Consider the following 695-nt stretch of genomic DNA (forward strand, 5'->3'; position numbering starts at 1 on the left):
GTCCCCAACATCCTCCTTGATGTCCCAAACATCCCCCTTGATGTCCCCAATGTCCCTCCTTGATGTCCCTAATGTCTTCCTTAATGTCCCCAATGTCCTCCTTGATGTCCCCAATGTCCCCAACGTCCTCCTCAACGTCCCCAACGTCCCCCTTGATGTCCCCAATGTCCTCCTCAATGTCCCAAATGTTCCCAATGTCTTCCATGATGTCCCCAACGTCCTCCTCGATGTCCCAAATGTCCCCAACATCCTCCTTGATGTCCCCAATGCCCTCCTCAATGTCCCCTCAATGTCCCCCACGTCCTCCTCGACATCCCCAACGTCCTCCTCGATGTCCCCAATGTCCCCAACGTCCTCCTTGACGTCCCCAATGTCCTCCTTGATGTCCCCAACATCCTCCTTGATGTCCCCCATGTCCTCCTTGACGTCCCAAACGTCCTCCTCAATGTCCCCAATGTCCTCCTTGATGTCCCCAATGTCCTCCTTGATGTCCCCAATGTCCTCCTTGATGTCCCCAATGTCCTCCTTGATGTCCCCAATGTCCTCCTTGATGTCCCCAATGTCCTCCTTGATGTCCCCAATGTCCTCCTTGATGTCCCCAATGTCCTCCTTGATGTCCCCAATGTCCTCCTTGATGTCCCCAATGTCCGTGTCCCCGTTGTCTTCCATGATGTCCCCAACGTCCCCCTTGATGT

At 54.4% G+C, this 695-nt stretch overlaps 1 protein-coding gene across 1 annotated transcript; it reads left to right on the forward strand.

Annotated features, from left to right (window-relative positions):
- Positions 1-227: 227 nt before the first annotated feature.
- Positions 228-426, forward strand: LOC103769518 (putative protein TPRXL; the record flags this gene model as incomplete). The annotated part of the gene is given in 2 exon segments (XM_008936721.1): positions 228-261; positions 264-426. Coding segments are annotated over 2 exon segments (197 nt in total), but the record flags the coding sequence as incomplete, so codon positions are not given.
- Positions 427-695: the final 269 nt, after the last annotated feature.

Source organism: Merops nubicus, unplaced genomic scaffold (genome assembly GCF_000691845.1).
Source record: "Merops nubicus isolate BGI_N331 unplaced genomic scaffold, ASM69184v1 scaffold36283, whole genome shotgun sequence".
Lineage (NCBI taxonomy): Eukaryota > Metazoa > Chordata > Aves > Coraciiformes > Meropidae > Merops > Merops nubicus.